Source organism: Mustela nivalis, assembly GCF_964662115.1.
Source record: "Mustela nivalis genome assembly, chromosome: 11".
Lineage (NCBI taxonomy): Eukaryota > Metazoa > Chordata > Mammalia > Carnivora > Mustelidae > Mustela > Mustela nivalis.
Window position 1 is genome coordinate 100,274,539 of NC_139030.1, and position 22,130 is coordinate 100,296,668.

General features: G+C 34.2%; 1 protein-coding gene across 2 annotated transcripts in view; it reads right to left on the reverse strand.

Moving 5' to 3' along the window:
- The window catches only part of BMPR2 (bone morphogenetic protein receptor type 2), a 202,963-nt gene that overhangs the window by 24,984 nt on the left and 155,849 nt on the right, over positions 1 to 22,130 (reverse strand). For both annotated transcript variants that reach the window (XM_082688862.1, XM_082688863.1), the window contains 5 exons: positions 21,673 to 21,903; positions 20,838 to 20,952; positions 16,435 to 16,595; positions 15,312 to 15,459; positions 10,011 to 10,147 (listed from right to left, as the gene is read on the reverse strand). In XM_082688862.1, coding sequence (XP_082544988.1) covers positions 10,011 to 10,147; positions 15,312 to 15,459; positions 16,435 to 16,595; positions 20,838 to 20,952; positions 21,673 to 21,903 — 792 coding nt within the window. The remainder of the gene's footprint in view (positions 1 to 10,010; positions 10,148 to 15,311; positions 15,460 to 16,434; positions 16,596 to 20,837; positions 20,953 to 21,672; positions 21,904 to 22,130) is intronic.

Genomic DNA, 22,130 nt, shown 5'->3' on the forward strand with positions numbered 1-22,130 from the left:
TCATTATTATAGTCATATTTTATCCTCCACTGTATCTAACTTTATTTTTTGTATACATATAAGTTTTTTTTGTATAAAAAATTTGGGGATACAATTTCATTCAATAGATCAAAATATGCCCTAAATCAAGCACAGGGCTTTGTTCTAGTCTCTAGCCTGAGCAAATTCTCTCCACTTTCTTTTTCTTTCTTTTTCCAACCAACATATCAATTCCTTTTTTAGATTTTTTTTTTAAATTTCCATCTTTATAGTCATATTTCATCCCTTCATCATGTTTACTCTTATTTTGGAATATATATATATATGGAATATATATATATATATGTATATATATATATATATATATACATATGTATATATATATATATATGGAATATATATATGCTTTACTTTCTTTAAAATTTTGGGAGGTACTTTCTTTTAAAAGACTAAAATACACCCAAAATCAAGTGGGTGGCTCTGTTCTATTCACCAGTCTAATATATATATAATTTTTAAAATTTCTTTTTACCCCCTTTATTCTCCCCCCATTTGGGGTCTCTTTTGATTTGGTTAGCATACATTTTTCTGTGGTCTTTGCCACCCTTTAAGTATTTTATTCTCTCATTCATATATTCTTATCTGCATATAATGACAAGACAGAAAAACTCACCACAAAAAAAAGAACAAGAGGCTGTACTGAAGGCTAGGACATTGGTAATATGTCAGATCTAGAGTTCAGAAAGACAGTTCTCAAGGTGCTAGTTGGGCTCGAAAAAGGTATGGAAGATATTAGGGAAATGCTGTCTGGAGAAATAAAAGCCCTTTCTGGAGAAATAAAAGAACTAAAATTTAACCAAGCTGAAATAAAAAAAGCTATTAATGAGATGCAATAAAAAATGGAGGCTCTTACTGCTAGGATAAATGAGGCAGAAGAGAGAATCACTGACAAAGAAGACCAAATGACAGAGAATAAAGAAGCTGAGCAAAAGAGAGACAAACAACTACTGGACCACGAGGGGAGAATTCAAGAGATAAGTGATACCATAAGGTGAAACGATATTACAATAATTGGGATTCCAGAAGAAGAAGAAAGAGAGAGGGGGGTAGAAGGTATATTGGAGTGAATTATAGTGAAGAATTTCTCTAATATGGCAAAGGGAACAAGCATCAAAAACCAGGAGGCACAGAGAATCCCCCTCAATATCAATAAAAACAGGTCCACACAGCATCATTTAATAGTAAAACTTAAAGTCTTAGTGACAAAGAGAAAATCCTGAGAGCAGCTTGGGGCAACAAGTCGGTAACATACAATGGTAAAAATATTAAATTGGCAGCAGACTTATCCATAGAGACCTGGCAGGCCAGAAAGAACTGGCATAATATATTCAAAGCATTAATAATGTGAGAAACACATGTAGCCAAGAATACTATATCCAGCTATGCTATCATTGAAAACAGAAGAAGAGATAAAAAGATTCCAGGACAAACAAGAATGAAAAGAATTTGTAAACACCAAACCAGGCCTATAGGAAATATTGAAAGGGGTCCTCTAAGCAAAGAGAGAGCCTAAAAATAGTAGACAAGAAAGGAACAGAGATAATATAGAGTAACAGTCACCTTACAGGCAATACAGTGACACTGAATTCATATCTTTCAATAGTTACCCTGAAAGTAAAATGGGCTAAATGCCCCAACCAAAAGACAAAGGGTATTAGAATGGATAAAAAACAAAACAAAACCCGTCAATATGCTGTCTACAAGAAACTCATTTTAGACCCGAAGACACCTCCAGATTTCAAGTGAGGGGGTGGAAAACAATTTACCATGCTAATGGACATCAAAAGAAACCTAGAATGGCAATCCTTATATCAGATCTACTAGATTTTGAGTGAAAGACTATAATAAGAGATGAGGAAGGATACTATATCATACTCAAAGAGTCTATCCAACAAGAAGATCTAACAATTTTAAATATCTATGCCCCTAACATGGGAGCAGCCAACTATATAAACCAATTAATAACAAAATCAAAGAAACATATTGATAATAATACAATAATAGTAGGGGACTTTAACATCCCTCTCACTGATATGGACAGATCATCCAAGAAAAAGATCAACAAGGAAATAAAGGCCTTAAATGACACACTGGACCAGATGGACATCACAGATATATAGAGAACATTCCACCCCAAAGCAACAGAATACACATTCTTCTCTAGTGCACATGGAACATTCCCCAAAACAGATCACATTCTGGGTCACAAATCAGGTCTCAACTGGTACCAAAAAATGGGGATCATTCCCTGCATATTTTCAGACCACAATGCTCTGAAGCTAGAACTCAATAAAGAGGAAAGTTGGAAAGAACTCAAATACATGGAGGCTAAAGAGCATCCTACTAAAGAATGAATGGGTCAACCAGGAAATGAAAGAAGAATTTAAAAATTCATGGAAACAAATGAAAATGAAAACACAACTGTTCAAAATCTGTGGGACACAGCAAAGGTGGTCCTGAGAGGAAAGTATATAGCAATATAAGACCTTCTCAACAAAGAAGAAAGGTCTCAAGTACACAACCTAACCCTACACCTAAAGGAGCTGGAGAAAGAACACCAAAGAAAGCCTAACCCAGCAGGAGAAGAGAAATAATAAAGAGCACAGCAGAAATCAATGAAATAGAAACCCAAAAAACAGTAGAACAAATCAATGAAACTAGAAGCTGGTTCTTTGAAAGAATTAAGCAGATTGATAAACCCCTGGCCAAACTTAACAAAAAGAAAAGAGAAAGGACCCAAATAAATAAAATCATGAATGAAAGAGGAGAGATTACAACCAACACCAAAGAAATACAAACAACTGTAAGAACATATTATGAGCAACTATATGCCAGCAAAACTGACAATCTGGAAGAAATGGGTGAACTCCTAGACACTCCTGCATAGGAGTGTCTTTGTCTTCTGAGGAAGACACAAAGAAATTGAAAAACGTTCCATACTCATGGATTGGAAAAACAAATATTGTGAAAATGTCTGTGCTACCTAAAGCAATCTACATGTATAATTTGATGGTTTATAAACCATCAAAACCGAACCAGGAAAATAGAAAACCTGAACAGACCCATAAACAGTAAGGAGATTGAAGCAGTCATCAAAAATCTCCCAACAAACAAGAGACCAGGGCCAGATGGCTTCCCAGAGGAATTCTACCAAATACTTAAAGAAGAAATAAAACATATTCTCCTGAAACTGTTACAGAAAATAGAAATGGAAGGAAAACTTCCAAACTCATTTTATGAGGCCAGCATTACCTTCATCCCAAAACCAGACAAAGACCCCATCAAAAAAAGAGACTTACAGACCAATATCCTTGATGAACACTACAGACCAATATCCTTGATGAACACAGATGCAAAAATTCTCACCAAGATACCAGCCAATAGGATCTAACAGTACATTAAAAGGATTATTCACCATGACCAATGGTGACTAATAGGAGTTATTCCAGTGCTGCAAGGTTGGTTCAACATCTGCAAATCAATCCATATGCTATAATACATTAATAAAAGAAAGAACAAGAACCATATGATATTCTCAATAGTTGCTGAAAAAGCATCTGGCAAAGTATAGCATCTTTTTTTAAAAAAATATAGTTTATTTATTTGATAGATATGCACCGAGAAAGGGAACACAAGCAGAGGGAGTGGGAGAGGGAGAAGCAGGCCTCCTACCAAGCAGGGAGCTCAACATGGGGCTCGATCCCAGAACTCTGGGATCATGACCTGAGCCAAAGGCAGTTGCTTAACAACTGAGCTACCCAGGGGCCCCTAGCATCCTTTCTTGATCAAAACTCTTCAAAGGGTAGGGATAGAGGGTACATACCTCAATATCCTCAAAGCAATCTAGGGAAAACCCAAAGTGAGTATCATTCTCAATGGAGAAAAACTGAGAGCCTTTCCACTAAGGTCAGGAACATGGCAGGGATGTCCGTTATCACCACCGTTATTCAACACAGTACTAGAAGTTCTAGCGTCAGCAATCAGACAACAAAAAATTAAAGGCATCCAAATCGGCAAAGAAGAAGTCAAACTATCACTCTTTGCAGATGATATGATATTTTATGTGGAAAACCCAAGACTCCACTCCAAATCCGCTAGAACTTGTACAGGAATTCAATAAAGTATCAGGATATAAAATCAATGCAGAGAAATCAGTTGCATTTCTACACACCAACAAGAGAGAAGAAAGAGAAATTAAGGAGTTGATCCCATTTATAATTGCATCCAAAACCATAAGATACCTAGGAATAAACCTAACCAAAGAGGTAAAGAATCTATACTTATAAAACTATAAAGTACTCATGAAAGAAACTGAAGAAGACACCAAGAAATTGAAAAATGTTCCATACTCATGGATTGGAAGAACAAATAATTGTGAAAATGTCTATGCTACCTAAAGCAATCTACATGTATAATGCAATCCCTATCAAAATACCATCTACCTTCTTTCAAAGAAATGGAACAAATAATCCTAAAATTTATATGGAACCAGAAAAGACCTCAAAAGGTGGGAGGAATGTTGAAAAAGAAAACCAAATCTGGTGGCATCACAATTCCAGACTTCAAGCTCTATTACAAAGCTGTCATCATCAAGACAGTATGGTACTGGCATGAAAACAGACACATAGATCAATGGAACAGAATAGAGAGCCCAGAAATAGACCCTCAACTCTATGGTCAACTAATCTTTGACAAAGCAGAAAAGAATGTCCAATGTAAAAAAGACAGTCTCTCTTCAACAAATGGTGTTGAGAAAATTGGACAGCCACATGCAGAAAATGAAACTGGACCATTTCCTTACACCACACACAAAAACAGACTTCAAATAGATGGAAGACCTTAACGTAAGAAAGGAATCCATGAAAATCCTTGAGGAGAACACAGGCAGCAACCTCTTCGACTTTAGCCACAGCAACTTCTTCCTAGAAACATTTCCAAAGGCAAGGGAAGCAAGGGCAAAAATGAACTACCGGGACTTCATCAAGATCAAAAGCTTTTGCGTAGCAAAGGAAACAGTCAACAAAACCAAAAGACAACTGACAGAATGGGAGAAGAAATTTGCAAACAACATATAAGATAAAGGGCTAGTATCCAAAATCTATAAAGAACTTTTCAAACTCAACACCCAAAGAACAAATAATCCCATCAAGAAATGGGCAGAGGACATGAACAGACATTTCTGCAAAGAAGACACCCAGATGGCCAACAGACACATGAAAGAGTGCTCCACATCACTCAGCATCAGGGAAATACAAATCAAACCACACCAGTCAGAATGGCTAAAATTAACAAGTCAGGAAACAACAGATGCTGGTGAGGATGCAGAGAAAGGGGAACCCTCTTACCCTGTTGGTGGGAATGTAAGCTGGTGCAAGAACTCTGGAAAAGAGCATGGAAGTTCCTCAAAAAGTTGAAAATAGAGCTACTCTGTGACCCAGCAATCACACTACTGGGTATTTACCCTAAAGATACAAATGTAGTGATCCAAAGGGGCATGAGCATCGGAATGTTTATAGCAGCAATCTCCACAATAGCCAGACTGTGGAAAGAACCTAGATGTCCATTAACAGATGAATGGATAAAGAAGATGTGGTATATATGTATACAATAGAAAACTGTGCAGCCATCAAAAGAAATGACATCTTGCCATTTGCAATGACATGCATGGAACTAGAGGGTATCATGCTGAGCAAAATAATTCAATCAGAGAAAGACAATTATCATATGATCTCTCTGATATGAGGAATTTGAGAGGCAAAGTGGGAGGCTTGGGGGATAGGGAAGGAAAAAATGAAACAAGATGGGATCGGGAGGGAGACAAACCATAAGAGACTGTTAATCTCAGAAAACAACTGATGGTTGCTGGGGGAGGGGGGTATGGAGAGAGTGATTGGGTTATGGACATTGGGGAGGGTATGTGCTATGGTGAGTGCTGTGAAGTGTGTAAGCCTGATGATTCACAGACTTGTACCCCGGAGGCAAATAAATACATTATGTGTTAATAAAAAAATTTTTTTTAAAGTAGTTTTTTGTTCTTTGTTTTTTAAGAGTTTTATTTATTTATATGACAGAAAGAGCGAGAGAGCACAAGCAGGGGGAACAGTAGAGAAAGAGGGAGAAGGCGGCTCCCCATTGAGTAGGGACCTAAATGCGGAGCTTGATTCCAGGATCCTGGGACCATGACCCGAGCCAAAGGCAGATGCCTAACCATCTGAGCTACCCAGGCACCCCTAAAAACCCCTAAAAGCTAGACTCATTCATATATGGAAGATTTTTGAGTTTTGTTATTATAAAATTTTTTTTAATTTCAATCCAATTATGAAGCAAAAATGTTTTTTTTTAGACATAGGTGTATTTCCATCTTTTTCTATACTATGCATTTAAAATGTACCTCTCTAGTGCTGGATTGCTTTTCAGAGAAGCAGTTTGTTTTGTTTTGTTTTTTTAAAGATTTTATTTATTTGACAAAGCGAGAAAGACCACAAGTAGGTCACAGAGAGAATGGGAGAAGCAGGCTCCCCGCCGAGCAGAGAGCCCAAAGTGGGGCTCGATCTCAGGACCCTGAGATCATGACCTGAGCTGAAGTTAGAAACTTAACCCTCTGAGCCACCCAGGTGCCCCTAGAGAAGCAGTTCTATTAACTGCAGCATGTTAGATTTAAGTGGATTCACTGGAAGTAAACCAAGTATCACTTTATCCCCTCCTTAACAACCTACTCTAAATTGGAAGCAAAAAGTTTTCAGGTAAATATGCATATGATGGTCATCATGTAATGGTAGGGTTGCCAAGAGATTTTCAAAATAATGAGTCAGATTTCTCTGATGAAATAAAACAACTAAAGAAAGAAAATTATTTTACTAGATAAAATTTTATGAAGAGATTTTTCTTTGAGGGATTCTCTGTGAGGTTAGCATATCTAATGAATTCTGGTGCAGGATTCAGCCTCTCACCTTCAATCCCAGTTCCCATACTATGGACTGCAGTTTAGAGGTAATCTTGGGCATACGTTTTTGGCAATAGGTCTTCAGTTGCCTTTAAGAAGATTTCAATCTCATTTGAAGCAGAAGCCTTCACTGACCAATGGACAAGATGACAAAGATGACCAATGGAGGAAAATATTCAGTCTAAATCTGAACGTAAACACACAAATTCTCTGTAGCCTCTCTCTGACATGCCACCACCCCATATAAGTCAGGATCAAGAATGAAAATATTCTAATCCTATGCAGACAGTGAATATACATAACAAAGTGATTTAAACTGTTGAGTAGAATTTTTTTCATTTTTGTTCTTTATAATCAAGAAAATTATTTGTATAAAGTGTCAAAAATTCTGATGTACACCTTTAGAAATAATTGATAAAAATAATTCCTGTCACATTCTTAAAACTATGACAGATTGCTATGGAAGAAGCAAACATTAACAGTTTCTAGAAATGATATATATAACTGTCAAAAGTTAGGATTTTAATGAACAAGTAACTAATAGAGTGGTAAAGGTGAGAAATGAATGTGTGATTTGAATGTTAAAGCAGATTAAGTCTTGAACAATGTACAACCAAAAAAACGGAAAATACAAGAAAAAAAATTGATACCTGGAATGTCAGGTGGACCAATATTTGTCTATGGGAATTTCAGAAGAAAGAAATGGAAGAGAAGAAATAATTTTGTAAATAATAAAGAAAAATTCCTCTGAACTGAAGAAATCTGAGTTTTCAAACTGAAATCCCGTCTAGTGCAAAACAAAATGTGTGAAAAGATCCACGCCTCTATATATCCAGGTAAACTGTGATAATTAAAAAGAAAACAAAAAACAAAAAACCCAGGCTTAAAAGCTCATAAAGACAAGAAAACAAGGAGTAAACAAAAAGACAAAAAGTAATGGAATGAGCCTGGTAGCCTCTGGAATTCTTAACATGTCTGAATGCTTGAGGACAGTGGAATAGTGATTTCAAAGGAACCACTATAAGGAAAATGTGATTTTGATCTTGAAACCATTACTTGGCCAAATTGTTACTCAAATGTGAGGGCAAGATATAAACATTTTTGAACGTTCAAGGATTCGTAATCTCATGCACATACTAACAGACATCACTTAAAGAGGAACTTCATCAAAGAATGATTTACAAGAAAAAGAACGAGATTTTCAAAGAACGTTGCTTCTTAATAAAATCTATAAAGAAAGAAAGAACAAAGTGACAAAAAAATCAGAGACTCCAGTGGATAGTGACTTTTGAAACATTTTTCCTCAAGCAGCAGAGGTTTATAGTAACTAACAGGATTTTCTCTTCCTTTTCTAGGAGTCCAAGTACAATACTATATTATGCAATGGATGTTTACACAATCATAATTCTAAAATTTCTGATGTTTTTATTTTAAATTTTAGATCTATTTGTGGACAAAACATAAATTATGTAATAATAGCTCAAATATTACAAACCTAGGAGAGAAAATGAGAGATAATAAGAAATAACGATATAGTGTTTACAGTTATAACAGTAACCTCCAGGAGAAAAAAATAGAACAAAAACCAAAACCTCACAACACTGTTAATAGGAGTTTCTTTTGAAGACTGGCGGTGGGGTTCTGTAGCTTTTTCCTTTTCCTTTTTTATGCCCTTCCATTTAATTTGATTTGATTTACCACGTATAGGCATACCTTCAAAATTTTTTAAAAATCTCTTTTTAAAAAGTTTATTTATTTATTTGACACAGAGAGAGAGATCACAAGTAGGCAGAGAGGCAGACGGGGGGGGGGGGGGAGCAGGTTCCCTGCTGAGCAGAGAGCCGGAAGTGGGGCTCAGTCCCAGGACCCCTGAGATCATGACCTGAGCCGAAGGCAGAGACTTAACCCACTGAGCCACCCACATGCCCCATAACTTCATGATTCTTTAAAAAATGTTTAATATAAGAAATACAGGGTATTCCATCAGTGAGGGATAATTCAGTAATTATGACATATGATGGAATACTGACCAAATGGTGAAAGAGATACATCTATAGGTACTGACATGAGAAACTGCCCATGAGTAAAAAAAATAAGCTGCAGAAATGATAGTGGATAATGAAATGATGCTGTTTATGTTAAAAAATTATGTAACAGAAAGAGAAAGAGGGTGTTTGTGTGTTTGTGTGCATATAAATGTTTGTAGCTGTAGCAACAAATTACCAAAATGATGGGAGCTTTTGAAGATATTTTAGTGTTTTGGACTAAATTTGTTTTTTTAAAGATTTTATTTTTTAAAGATTTTATTTATTTATCTGACAGACAGAGCACAAGTAGGCAGAGCAGCAGGCAGAGGGAGATAGAGAAGATCTCTCAGCAAGGAGCCCAATGCAGGGCTCGATCCCAGAACCCTGGGCTCACCACCAAAGCCAAAGGCAGACACTTAACTGACTGAGCCACCCAGGTATCCCTACAGATTTTATTTTTAAGAAAGCTCTATACAATGTGATACAAAGTGCGAGGCTTGAACTTACAACCCCAAGATCAAGAGTTGCATGATCTACCAAAGCCAGCCAAGTGCCTGCCCCTAGACTGCGTTTTTATTAAGTAGAATTTATAAGCACACTTTGGTTTCTTTTTGAGGTAGTTTAAATTTCTATTAGTCACTGCATATACACATCTGCACTAATTACCATTTTTGGTACCACTCTCAAGAGAATAAGATGGAATTTCAATAATGTTTAAAATATTAACATGTTAATTATTCCAGCTGTTACTCAATCTGGCAACCTTCAGACGCAAGTTAGTCTCACTAGTGTTTTCTATTTGGAAATGACTGAAACTGAACCAAAAAAGAGGACTTTTTTAAACTGAAAAATTTTAAAATGTATAACATCATAGAAGTCAAGTAAGTTGGATTTCTGGCATTAGACAGCTCTAAAAACTATTAACAGTCTATTTTTACTTCAAACAACATTAAAACATATTCAGTCATAAATCCTCTTTTTAAAAATTTAGTTTTTCTTACCAGGCTATTTTCTTTCCAAGCTTCTGGGAACTTGGGTCTCTGTTTTTCCCTAGATACCAGAACCTGCATATCTTCAAAAGTGGGATGGTTTCCAACTTCTGTCTGAAAAGCCATCTGGTATTCTGGTACAGATTCACCTGTGTATTTTTTTTAAAAGAAGGTTAGAGTAAAATTTCCAACTATGTTAAAATGATGGAATAACAGCAGAATTTCTGATATCAAGTAAGCAGAGAAATTATGTCATAATCTTTTTTTTTTTTAACCTTTTAGGACATATTTGGAAATCCAAAAGAGATCCTGTTGAGGATTTAATACATTATTAATAAATGCTTTACTTAGAATAGCCTTTGATAAGTTAAACGTCTGTTGATAAATCAAGTGGTAGTTTCAACAGTGGACATAGCTGTTTTTAAATGGTTTCTAGTATTACTAAATTGGGGGGGTTATTATATACATAAGTTGTACTTAATACTTGAAAATGCTGAATTCTTATCCCATATAGGGATCAAGGGTGGTGAATATGAGGAAAAAGTCCAAGATCTAGTACAACAAATGTTTGTACAACCAAATATAAGCATATAGGATGTATAGTCATGCTGTCTTAATATGTCACCATCTCTACTATAGTCCAGCCAGATTGTATCAAATGTCACAAAAATTTTTATGATAATGGCCATAATAGAAAAATCAATATATTGATATGTTTTAAAAATCCTCTTAAGAAACAGTATCTAGATCAAGGATTTTTAAGTATCATTAACTATTCTACCACTGTTTAATACCCCTATTTATCACCAAATAAGCACAATTAGCTGCTTGTGATGAAAAGCTCATGATTTTTACAAAATGTTATCAAATTAAACTTAATAAACATACTGAGCATACAGAAGATCTCTGGGACCAACAGTCAGAAAACCAATGGTCTAGTCAAAATCTTGACAAAGAGGAGAGAGATTCTTCCTGTCTCCTGGCACCAGTCCCACCCCATTAAAATGACAAGATAAATTAGAAGGAAGAACACCAGAATGTAGGATAAGGCACTTAAACTCTAATCCTGGCTTCATCTTTCTTCAGGAAGTCATTTATTTTATTTATTTATTTATTTTGAGAGAGAGACAGAAAGACTGACAGACAAGCAAGCTCCAGCCAACACGGGGCTTGATCTCATAACCCTGAGATCAAGAGATCAAACCTGAGCCAAAATCAAGAGTCAGATGCTTAACTGACTAAGCCACTGAGGAGACCCTGGAAAAGTCGTTTACTCTGTTTTAATTTTCCTGTCAGCAAAATGGCAATGGCTGTCTTCCTTATCTCACTCACATGGAGATAATATAAAAGTTATAATGACCCAGATAGAAAGTACTTTATAAACATGTTTTTAATTTTTGTTTCAATTTGGATATTCAGAACAACATGTAAACAATTGCTCTCCTCCAATATTAAGAAAGATTATATTACAAAGGTTAATTCTATAATTTGTGCAGTACAACCCCCAAATTTTGGAGTATTACACTATCTATACAAGAGATATTTTCACATACTCTAAACATTTAAGCAGATACTTATTGCCATCAAATATTGAACTTCGAAAGACAAAACTGAAAGATTCAATCCTGCTAGTGTATCACTTTCATCCATGAAACCTCATTTGATAAAACCTCAACCCACAGTATCTGTGAACGCTAAGATATTTAGTAGTATATCTTACCTGTCTCTCTGAGACATAAACACAACACACATATATATCTTCTAAGTACTATTTCTTATTTTTTCCCAAATGCTGGTTCAGAATAATTAAAAATACACAATTTTACTTATTTGTTTTAATCAGGTCTAAAATAAAATGAGAAAACCTGCTAAATAAAACTGATGAACAATCTTACTTTGTAAATGAAGTAACATTAAGAACTGTCAATTTTCTAATAAATTTTCATGGCTCTAAATCTAATTGTTTAATAGATACTTATTTAGAGCTAACTTAGTATTAGGCACTAGAGATATAAAGAAATGAATGTCAGTGACATCATCATCATCATCATCATGAATTCTAATAGTCTTACTGGATTTCCTTAAAACTTTATAATCAGTAGATTGCTCAAGGGAAGTTTTATAATCCCATTTTCTTTCAAACTGTCCAAAACAGATCAAATGTCTAAGAATATCAGACACTATTCTTCTCACCTCATTTGCTATTTATTAATTATGTCTCTAAGCAGTTAGGAACTTTCTAGTTCCCTTCTTAAATTATGCTTGTTCTCTTTTTTCTTTTTTTTTCTCTAGCTTTCCTATTTTCTTTCTTCCTTCCATATTTCTTTTTTATAAATATTGTGGTATTTCACTCCTTTTTTGTAATACAGACACCTATTCCTTTATTTTGCAAATATTTTACTGAGAGTCAGTCTACATAACATAATGTTTACATTTAATAATACAGCATGTACTGCATTTGGAGGTATACCATAAAAGTTTGAAAAAATGTTTTCCAAGAATTGTATCATTATAACATGCTATTCTATGCTGATTAGTATGTTTTTGGGATCCTTTTTATTCAACTCCCTCCCATTTCATTGTTAAAATTTTTAAGAGTACCCTAAATCTTCTTCCTGTGCTGTCTTAATACTTTTCCTTTCCATACTCTGTAACATTTCTGTCTTCTCTATTCCACAGAATCTCCTCTAAGAATACTAATGACATCCTCCAATTCAAATTCAAAAGATCATTCCTCAGTTCTATTTCCTTTTGACTTCATATTACATCTACTGCTATCAATATGGGTTCTTAACATTTTCTAACATTGACTTCTAAGATATTATTTCTTAGTTTTCTCACTATTTTTCTGACCAATGGTATTCTTAACTAACCTACTGGTACAGGGAGGTCCCCCAATATGCAGTCTTCACTGCTCAATTTTTTTGCATTCTTCATTTGTTCTCTTAGGAAAGAGCATTCACTCATAAGTTCCCATTTACCATCTGTATATAGATAATTTCCAAAACACTTTAAATTCTCTTAAATCCTCCTAATTTAAAAAAATTCTTTAAAAATTTTTTCTTCAGTTGTCCCATCAATACCCCATCCAAAAGTCTCCATAACTAACTCACCTTTCCAATGTAAACCAATATTTTTTCCCAAGTTCCTGGCTGCCAACCTATTTCTTTGATCTCTGAGTATTTCCCAATTCCTTAGATTTTCTTCTAATAGCTAAGCAGAATGACAGATTTCTCCTCTACATTTTCTTACATGTGCCTTTTCTTGTCAATTTCCATATCCAAGATTATAGGATCTCTTATAGCAACTCTTGTTTTTTTTCTTTTATTTTTATTTTCATATTTACCATTTTAACAATTTTTAAGCATATAGTTAGTCCCCTGGTAACAAGTACATTAATAATGTGTAACCATCTCTACTACCCATCTCTAGAATGTTTTTCATCTTCCCAAACAGAAACTATGTATCCATTAAACAGTAACGCCTTATTTCTTTTCCCTGTTTTTAACTATTGTTTTTTTAGTAATCTCCACCCCCAAAATGGGACTCAAACTCTTGGCTGCAACCCAGAGATCAAGAGTCACATGCTCTACCGAATGAGCCTGTCTTTCCCCTTTTTAAACTGCCTTTAATTCTTTCTATTTCAATTCATCCTACATGTTACTAAAATAATAGGCAAATAAGATTGAATTGCCTTTCCCTTTTCTTTTTTAAAGATTTATTTAAGAGAGAGAGAGCGCGTAAGCATGGGGAAAAGGCAGAGAACCTTCAGGTATACTCCATGCTGAGGATGGAGCCCCATGTGGGGCTCAATCTCAGGACTCTGAGATTATGACCTGAGACAAAACTAAGAATTGGATGCTTAACCATCTGTGCCACCAAGGCACTCTGCCTTTCCCTTTTCAAACACTTGATATTGCTCTTTATTATTTATCAGACCAAAAGCAATAGTTATTCTCTGACTGCAATAGTTGTCCAAAAACTGTTGTTGATGGCAATATACTAATGCTGGTATAAGAATCATTTTAGTCAGACATGCTTCTAAAAAACAAAATATTCTGGATTAGGATGTATTAAAAAAAATCTGTGGCCAAATTCCAATAATAGAAATTAAAAGTTGCAAAAGTTCCAATAATATGTGTGATACTACTGCAGTTTTGCTATGTCCAGAAAAATACTTCAATTGAGTACTCCATACTTCCAATTAAAGAGGGAAAAATGCTTCTAAATAATAACTGATGGACCTGTAGTCAATCTAAATAATTATTAACTTATTTTATTTTTAGAATTATAAACTATTAAGTGCTTAAAGGTTTTACAGCCAAAAAATTCAACCCTACCACTAATCCTTGTTTTTATTCAATAGCTTCATTTCATAATTTGTCTAATGCTGATTCAATTGACTGTTTTCCTTTTCCTGTGCTTTTAATGTTATTTCTGTAAGATAGAAGCTATATATATCAAATCATTTTGTATGTCATCTAGAAGAATGCAATGCATATATTGATAGTTAAAGTTTTTATAGGACAATAAGGACAGTAATATAATTCTAACAAAAAGATAAAAACTATAAAATCAAATAAGCCTCAAAAAAATTCAAATAAGCCTCAAACAAGCATTCATATTATATGAGTGTTCTTTCATTAAAAGAAAGGAAGGAAAGCACAAAGTCAAGAATGGAGAATGAAGGGGCGCCAGGATGGCTCAGTGGGTTAAGCCTCTGTCTTTGGCTCAGGTAGTCTCAGGGTCCTGGAATCAAGCCTCAGGATTGAGACCCACGTTGGGCTCTCTGCTCAACAGGAAGCCTACCTCCCCCTGACCGCCTCTGCCTCTCTCTGCCTACTTGTGATCTCTGTCAAATAAATAAAAATCTTAACTACAACAACAAAAGAATGGAGAATGAAAAAAATAAGGAAAAAGAAAGAAAAAAGTGCTTCAATAGTTAATTCATTGTTTCTAATTTTTTACTTGGGTCAATTGAGGAAACATTCAAAGTGTAGCTTATCAAATGCTCAGAGGCTGGATAAGGACAACCATGACTGTTAAAGCAATCAGAGACCAAACTAAACACAGATAAGCTATTATGAGCAATTAATTAAACTGCACTCAGATGCAAAACTTGAAGTCCTTTTAAAAATTTTTCCTGATTGACATCCTTCTGCTAATGATGCTTCTGAACACTAGATGGCAATGAACTAAAGGTTTAAATGAAAGTAAAAGCAAAAATGTTGACTTATTTAATATAGGTAGAAAAAGAAGATATAACTGCTTCACTTTAAAACATATATCAATTTTTGATAGCAATTCTCCTACCTGGGAAAAGGTCTGTACATCTCATAAATATCTCCCAATAAATGAGTCCAAGTGCATACATGTCTACTTGTTTCAAAGCTGATTCACAGTCCCTCAGGTTCACAGCTCCTTCTAGGACTTCTGGTGCCATATATCTGATTGTGCCAACCTGTTAAATTACAGTGATATTTTTCAGGACAGAATATAGCATATTCTGAAAGCCATACATTAGATCAGAGGTTGTACATAAATTTCATGTCAATGATATGTTATTTGATCCTAAACATGTCACTGAAACCTTCTATACCAAATTTTTTACCTATAAAATGCCCTTCTTGAATAATTAAACTATGGGAAATCCATCCTACTTAATACTATTCATCAATCAAGAAGAATGCACTATACCATCCTATGTATGTCAAAGCAGAAACATTTCTAAGACACAATGAGAAAACTATACAACAACATGTACCATTTAATATTTAAAATTTTTTTTTAAATGTTAAAGATTTTATTTATTTATTTAAGGAGAGAGCACAAAAACAGGGGGAGGGGTAGAGGGAGAGGAAGAGAGAGAATTTTAAGCAGACTCCATGCTGACCACAGAGCCTGAGGCAGGGATCAATCTCACCATCTAAAGATCATGACCTGAGCTGAAATCAAGAGTCAGACCTTCAACCAACTGAGCTACTGAGGCACCCCTAAAAATTGTTTTAAGTTAAAAAAAATCTATATCTATATATTTATTTATATATAAATATATAAGATATATATATTAACACACACACACACTGACATATGTATGTGAATGCAGAGAAAAATGTTAGGAAGGATGTGTTCCTCATTTTAATAGTGATTATTAGAAGGTGACTGTCCTATCTCAAACTGGCAATGTTACTCTTCCTTCAAAAGTCAGTTCCTAAACACTTCCTCCGAATACTTGTCAAACATGAGTTGGAATGGCAGTGATTTCCATAAATAACTGATAAACTTCATATAATGTCTTTTATATTTTTTAATTTTGTAATTCTTAATATGCTGAATTGGTAGCATGTAAGGGTAACTGTCCTGTCTTGATTTTTTTTTAATGCCATTCATTATGTTCCCAAGGTATGTCAGAGTTATACATTTTGTATATACTCACCTCACTTATGGCTGCATTATCTTCTTCCCCTGGGCGTACCAGTCTATTTCCAGTCAGCCTCATGGATAATCCAAAGTCACTAATAACACAGGTTCCATCATTTTTCACCAGGACATTTCTGCTGTTTAAATCTCGATGGGAAATTGCAGGTTTATAATGATCTGTTTAGATAATTTCAAGTATTTATTAATGCTTAAATAGCTCTCTTGGACATAAAGTAAGCATGCATATAATAGGGACTACATAAATATAGATGATTGTATTATTTTTCTGAACATTAATTTTCTAATAACAAAAAAGGAAACAAGAAAGCAAAGTTTCAACTCATAATCATTACTATTTTCACTATATTTTGCAACATAAACTACTGTTGCATGTATAATTAATTAAGCTTTAAATATTTAGCTGCAAGCAAATAGCCAACATGCTATTGCTTCTTATTTTAACATACACTTGGTTTTTTTCTCCTCATTTCTAGGGTAGTAAAAGGAGGCAACAGAGAAAGAAATATTTAGTATAAAATTTTTTTAAAGTCAGCTTGTCTAAAATAACTATCAGTGAAAAACTGAGATGGCTCAAAAATTTGTAAACGTATGTTGTACTATTCTCCTATGGCTTAACAGATCAAACCTGTGACCGAACATCCCAGTTCTGTCCTCAGGTTTAGCCCTGTCTCTAAGCCCACCTCAGTTCTTCAAATCAAACTAGGAATAGTTTTCCAATGGACCTGGAGAATGAGGAAAGGAGCTGCTCTCTCTCAGCAAGATGTGAAAACCTATTTTCTTATTTTGCAGAGAAGCAAAGCACTATTATATTCATTCTATTATCACTAGACCATTCACTCCATGAAGGCAAAAACAGAGTATGTTTTACCTGAATTTAAAAGAGTTGGCACACATGTATCTAACCTAAGGCACCTCATGAAAAGCATAATGTATTTTTCCCTCTCTATAAGGAAACCTTATATAAATATTATTCTTGAATTGAAAAAAAATTCTATACCACAATTTCTTAAACTTAAAATAACTCTCTAGGTATAAAAAGAAACAGCAATCAGAACAAAGTCAATGATAAGTTTACTGAGTATTTATATTTAGGTACGAATAGGCTCAGCATTTAGTCATTACTCCCATTAATGAAAATCAGATTGCAATTTCACCAGCAGTGAAACTAAAAAGAGGATAATGATTCCTTTGATATATATTTTTAAAAAAGAGCACACAGCACAACTGGAGGAAAAAATAGTAGTTACCATGGATCTAAAAAATGGTAGTTATCATTGATCTTTCCTGTTCATTTTCTCCCCTTTCAGTTCATGGTCCAGTTTTCTAAAGTTTGTACTAACATGATTCGTTCAACCCCTAGAAGAGTTATATTTCTTATTCTGCATAAAACCATAATACTAGTATATATGGTATAATCTCAAGGTGATATTTATATACAAAATTTATAGAGATATAAAAATGTTTCTATATTTGGAAAATATTTGTATATTAACCCCAAATCAATACTTAAACTAAAAGATCTCATACTTAGGGAAACCAGGCAAATAATGGGGAGAATGGGCAATGAACAAATCAGTGAGACAGCCAGAGAGGAAAACAGGATATTACTTTCTTCTATGTAATGAGAAAAAAAAAAAGAAAAAAAGAAATGGAGAAGGGGAACAAAAGAGGTAAGAGAGAAAGAAGAAAAGGAAGAGAGGATTTATCACCAATTCAAGAGGAAGAACTATAGACTGCCCTTTGAGAGACTTTTCCCCTTAAAGTTCTCCTCGGTATACCTTTTAATCCTTTTTATTTGGGGGTAGGGGATGAAGAGAAAGGAGCAAAATATACAGTGATTTTGCCCTGGGTAGCAGCACTGTGACAGGAAAATATCTCAAAGAAAAGCAGGACATATTATTTCAATTGTGTTAAAAAATAAAACCTGAATAAAAAAGTCTCTCTGTGGATATTTACACACACACACACACACACACACACACACACACACACAGAAAGGACCTGGAAGGATGTACTAGCTAATAGTAATTTTCTGTTTATATTTGAGTGATCTATGAGCTATATGATCTTTGTTAGATTTTTCTGGGGAGAGTACAGTAACAAGATTCATAGACATTCTAAAGAAAAAATTCACAAGAAAGACAATTACAAATAAACAAACAGGTTCAACTCCTCCTTATTTGTTCTGAAGCAAAAAACAGCTGAATAACTAATAATAGTATTATTCCTTACTATAAAATTTCTATGCTAAATAGCAAAGTTACATCTGAAGATACTGGGGAAAACAGCATTCTCTGAAAAAAGAGTGAAATAACACTTTAAATATTTTGAAATATTATAGCATATTTCCAATTTTAAAAATCAGGGGTGCCTGGGTGCCTGAGTCATTAAGTGTCTGCCTTTAGCTAGGATCATGAACCCAGGGTCCTGGGACTGAGCCCCCCATGGGGCTCCCTGCTCAGCGGGAAGTCTGCTTTCCCTATCCCATTCCCCCTGCTCATATTCTGCTCTCTCCATCTCTGTCAAATAAATAAAATCATTAAAAAAATCAAATAGGTACTAACATTTTTGCAATAGCATATATTTTATATAAAATATATATATAATATATAAATATATAAAATATACATATATATACACGCACACAAACACACATGCACACAATTTAAATAAAGAGGTTAACTAGTTTAAAAGATAATATTAGGTAGTATTTGAGAGCAACATCTACATTAAATAAAACTCTTATTTGATGGCAATCATTCTTTTCGGCCAATGTTTGACTTGAAACCTTGCTGAATCATGCAAGTCTTAAAAAGGAGGATTAGTGTGGTATTTTAAATTCTGTGCTAAGTCAGCTCTTTCAATGAATTACAATAATATTTAAGAGTAAGGAAACACAGTCCAAATGATTAATGTGCTAAAGCACTAGAATAAGTGCATCAAATTGCTGACATAGGCAATAAGATTGGTCAATTCTGTATTCAGGAAAAGCAAGATGTCAGGATAAATGAAGTGATAAATTATTCAGGAGAAATTATTTATATATGAAGCAGCAGCTAGAAAAGATGATCCATGCTATTACAGAATAGAACAAAGATCTAAGAAATTGATACATTAACGATTCTCTTATCTACAGAGGTCAGAGAAACTGGAAAAGCAATATTCTGGGCTATAGTATGACAAGAAAAATCCCATAAGGGATGAAAGCTTGAAAAAGAACAAAGATTTAGTTTTGAAGCAAGCTTATGATGGGAGGTGTATTTTTAAACAAAGTATGAAAGTAAATGAATTAAAGAGATTCTCTGAACAAGGAGCAAAAAGGCACACAGGTGCTAAAGAAAACTGGAGTTATGGCAAAGAATACAACCACACAGATATGAAATCCCCACCATGCATTTTCTTCTTTCTACTTGGTAATAGAATCCAATATTATTTGAGATACCAACACACTCAGCTTAAAAACAACAACAATAATAATAACAACTGTATTTTCAGCATTTCTTGAAGATAAATGCAGTAGTTAAGTGTGAATTAAGTTCTGGAAAATAAAACATAAGTAGAAGAGTAGGACTTCTGGAGACAGAAGGCTATAATTTCTTCTACCTTTCCTTTCTTTCTCCTACTAATTAGCAGATATATAGCAAGATGGACAATGAGGTGACCTTGGAAACGTTAGCCATATATAAAGAATAATGGAAGAGATAATAATAAGGCTCCAATAATTCTATGGTGCTACCAAGCCAATCTTAGACCACCTCTCTCTAAATTCTTACATGGGAAAAAATTTCCATTCTTATTAAAGCCTATTATTTTCCCCTGACAGATATGACCAAACCTAATTCTAGCTAAGAGAAACACTGAATTATTAAAAAAAAAAATTATAAAAAAGAAACACTGAATTATACACACAGGTTTTATACTCAAGACCAACCACAGAATAAAGTCCATATGATGTTAAAAGTAAAGAATTGGCAATGCACTGTATTTCATTTAAATAAGCAAATAAATGCAAGGAAATGTAGTATAGCCTAGCTAAGAGGTTTTTAAGCTAAGAGGTTTTTAACCTAAGTGCATGATGATTTTAAAAGGTCTGTGAACCATTAGAATCAAAAGAGCATTCTTAAAAGTATACTATGCATGTATCTTTTCTAAGAAGGTGTTCAGAGCTCTAATAAAAATCTCAATGAGATCCATGACCTCTCTAGAGTCTTTAAGTTCTTTTTCTTATTCTTATTACATTTCAAATCCATTTCATCATGCCAGATCTTTCAAACAGCTGTTTAATAATAAATCTGCTATTAAATAAAATATATTCTTAGTTTGAAGATATGAATAAAATTTCCCTTTGTGAATTTTGACCCTATATGGGTGTCATTCGTCTTCTATTCATTGTTTTACCTCCTCGTGGCAATTCTGTATGAAGATAAGCCAGTCCCCGAGTCACAGAATGAGCCAGACGGCAAGAGCTGACCCAATCACTTGTATGGAGACTCAAATACTTGCATAGAGATCCCTATATAAAGGAAAAAGTACACACATACAAAAAAAAAAAAATTGAATTAATTTACCTGTACAGGACAACATAAATTAGCAACAGCCTTATAAAGTTTTTAAGTAGGTTAGGATTCCATGAAGATCTCATGAACTATGACATTTCAATATCTCAAAAGAGACATTTCCATGAGTAGAAAGGGGAGGAGAGAATGAAAGGATAATTTAAACATTATTAATTTTTATTTCTCCAATATTAAAAAGTATAAAAGGTTATTTCACATTAAATGCTCCTTTACCAAATTAAGATAGAAAAAAGTTTTTTAGACTCTTTCTTCACAATGTATCTCTTACCAGTACAAATACAAATTATATGTTTTTGTTTTACAAGTATAAGACAGAAAGCTTTCATAAATATATATGTGTCAGTGTTACTCAAGGTGCTCTTCTACAAACTATTTATAACCAGACAGGGATAAGGAGCTTGTACCAGAATGAATGTCAATCAAAACACTGTTTCCTTCATCGAGAAAGTCTTGCTGAGAGGGAGAAAGAGACAGAGACAGATGAATTAAACAGTTAACCAGTGACTTAGTTGATTCACATTCTGATGTGAGATCCTTATCTCACTGCAGACCATTAATAACCAGTTGCAAACCACCAGTGCTTTACAGAGCAGTAGTCCTGAAAATTTGACCGACAGCTAATATAAATGTCACTTTAATTTTTATAAAGAACTTACATTGGGATAATACTCCATCACAAGCAAATACTCCATGCGTCCATCTGCAGTAACTCTCTCATCTCCAACTATAAAGCGAGCAATGTTGTCATGTTCCATCAAAGGCACTCTGTAAATGTTCTTCTCATTGATAAAATTCTGACGGTTTGCGAAGGAAAACACTTTTACAGCAACTGGACGCTCATCTAAAGAACCTTTATAAACTGCTCCATATCGACCTCGGCCAATCAGCTATAAATTTGTTTTGAAGAAAGCAAGATATTAATTCATATCACAACTGAAAAATCAAATTTTCTAGAAAATTATAAATCTAAATGTAGACTATAGCTCTCTCTTGCTTATAGTTTATTTACTTCAATGTCAAGAAACTAATAAACTCCATATTTCATATGGCTCAGGAAGGTCCTACCACACCACCCAGACCTCCCACAGATAATAACTATGAACTCTGAACAAAA